This window comes from Cyprinodon variegatus, unplaced genomic scaffold, assembly GCF_000732505.1.
Source record: "Cyprinodon variegatus isolate N-32 unplaced genomic scaffold, C_variegatus-1.0 Scaffold1252, whole genome shotgun sequence".
Lineage (NCBI taxonomy): Eukaryota > Metazoa > Chordata > Actinopteri > Cyprinodontiformes > Cyprinodontidae > Cyprinodon > Cyprinodon variegatus.
Genome location: NW_015151705.1, coordinates 79,796 through 81,509, shown reverse-complemented (window position 1 = coordinate 81,509; position 1,714 = coordinate 79,796). Strand labels below are relative to the sequence as shown.

The 1,714-nt window shown below is 44.1% G+C and overlaps 1 protein-coding gene across 1 annotated transcript in view; it reads right to left on the bottom strand.

Moving 5' to 3' along the window:
• Positions 1-1,495: 1,495 nt before the first annotated feature.
• The window catches only part of LOC107102415 (synembryn-A-like), a gene marked incomplete at its 3' end in the record, with an annotated part of 19,149 nt that continues 18,930 nt past the window's right edge, over positions 1,496-1,714 (bottom strand). Inside the window, exon 13 of the mRNA XM_015401727.1 lies at positions 1,496-1,607. Within this exon, the coding sequence (XP_015257213.1) occupies positions 1,496-1,607 (112 nt within the window). The remainder of the gene's footprint in view (positions 1,608-1,714) is intronic.

Genomic DNA, 1,714 nt, shown 5'->3' with positions numbered 1-1,714 from the left:
AAGCAGCATGGAGGTCCATCGTCCTGCACGCATTCCAGGTCAGATGCTAATCAAACAGCCGCCCCTCCTTCTGGTTCGTTTGGGTGTTTTATTCTTCATCTGTTCTGCTCTGGCCTATGGTTGAAAAGAACCAATCACAGAGCCGATGCACAACAAAATACCCTGACAGCCCAGAATAATAAGAAGAATTAGGGCTCCAGCTAGAGACTGCTGAGGTGGAGCCGCCAGAGATGACCAGGACTCCTGGATGGATGAAGAAAGATCTTCTGTTTGTGGTCTGAGCCATTTAAAAAGCTAAAACAAACTTTATTTCATGTAAAGCTTTGTGTTTTCTCTCGTATTCTCATTACATTTAATTACCAAAATGTTCGCAAAGAATCATTAAAATGAATCCCCTAATGTCTGCTAGCTACTGCGTCTGCTAGCTACTGCGTCTGCTAGCTACTGCGTCTGCTAGCTACTGCGTCTGCTAGCTACTAGCTCAATAGCTGAAGTTTAAGAATCCATTAGCTTAAGTTTAATGATTTCTAACCAAGCAAATTATTTAATGAAACATTATTTTCCAAATGATGTTGTATTTGCATTGAGGGCTGTTCAGTGCTGCAGTGGGTAGCACTGCTGCCTTGCAGCAAGAAGGTTCTGGGTTTGATTCCCCGGCCCAGGGTCTTTCTGCATAGAGTGTGCATGTTCTCCCTGAGCATGCGTGGGTTCTCTCCGGGTACTCCGGCTTCCTCCCACAGTCCAAAAACATGACTGGTAGGTTCATTGGCTTCTCTAAATCCTCTTTAGGTGTGAGTGAATGGTTGTTTGTCTCTGTGTTGCCCTGCGATGGACTGGAGACCTGTCCAGGGTGGACCCCGCCTCTCTGTCCAGGTTGGACCCCTCCTCTCTGTCTTTTAACATTTTGAGCTGAAACATGTTTGATTTGTTGCTGGTTGATTTTTGTTGATGGAAGTAGTGGTGAACTTATTGGGTACGTGTGCAGAATAATCCCACCGTGATCAGTTCTCTGAACACACGGCCAGTTGAATTCCAACAACAGAGATGCAGACACAGAAACCAGGAACCAACATCTTAGAGTCATTTTATTGTTTTGTTCTGCATACCATCCATAGTCTACAGAGAGCCGTTAGCTCAGATAAACTTCCTACAATGCTGAACATAGAAAACAAACCTAGAGCTTCCTTCTTTCATCTAATTGAATTATTTCTACACAGTAATGGTTCATTCATTTGGACACATTATCCCACTTTCACGTATCACAGAAGGATCACTATGGATTAAAATCTGAAGTAGTTTGAGTGTGAAGCAGCAGCATACTGCAGGATTACCTTCTGTAATTCAGTGGGATTAAATAATCTCTGAATCCTGCAGCTCCTTGATTTACTTATTTCTGAATCTATACGGAAAAACTTGCTTAGTCCTTCGACCCCTATGGCTTCGAATTCAAATCCTGCCCCTCTTCCTCCCCCTCCTCTTCCTCCTCCTCCTCTTCCTCCTCCTCTTCCTCCTCTTCCTCCAGCTCCTCTGTGCAGCCTCTCATTTGGCCCCACAGAGGAGCCAGTCTGCCATCTGCTGTCACCCCCATCGGCTGAATGATTTGGTCTCTGGATGACAGGAAATAAAATCAAACACCACTTTTACCACTTTATTCAATAACGGATTAAACTGACATTTATCCTGTAAACCTATCAGAGTGTGTTAAGGTGGAAAA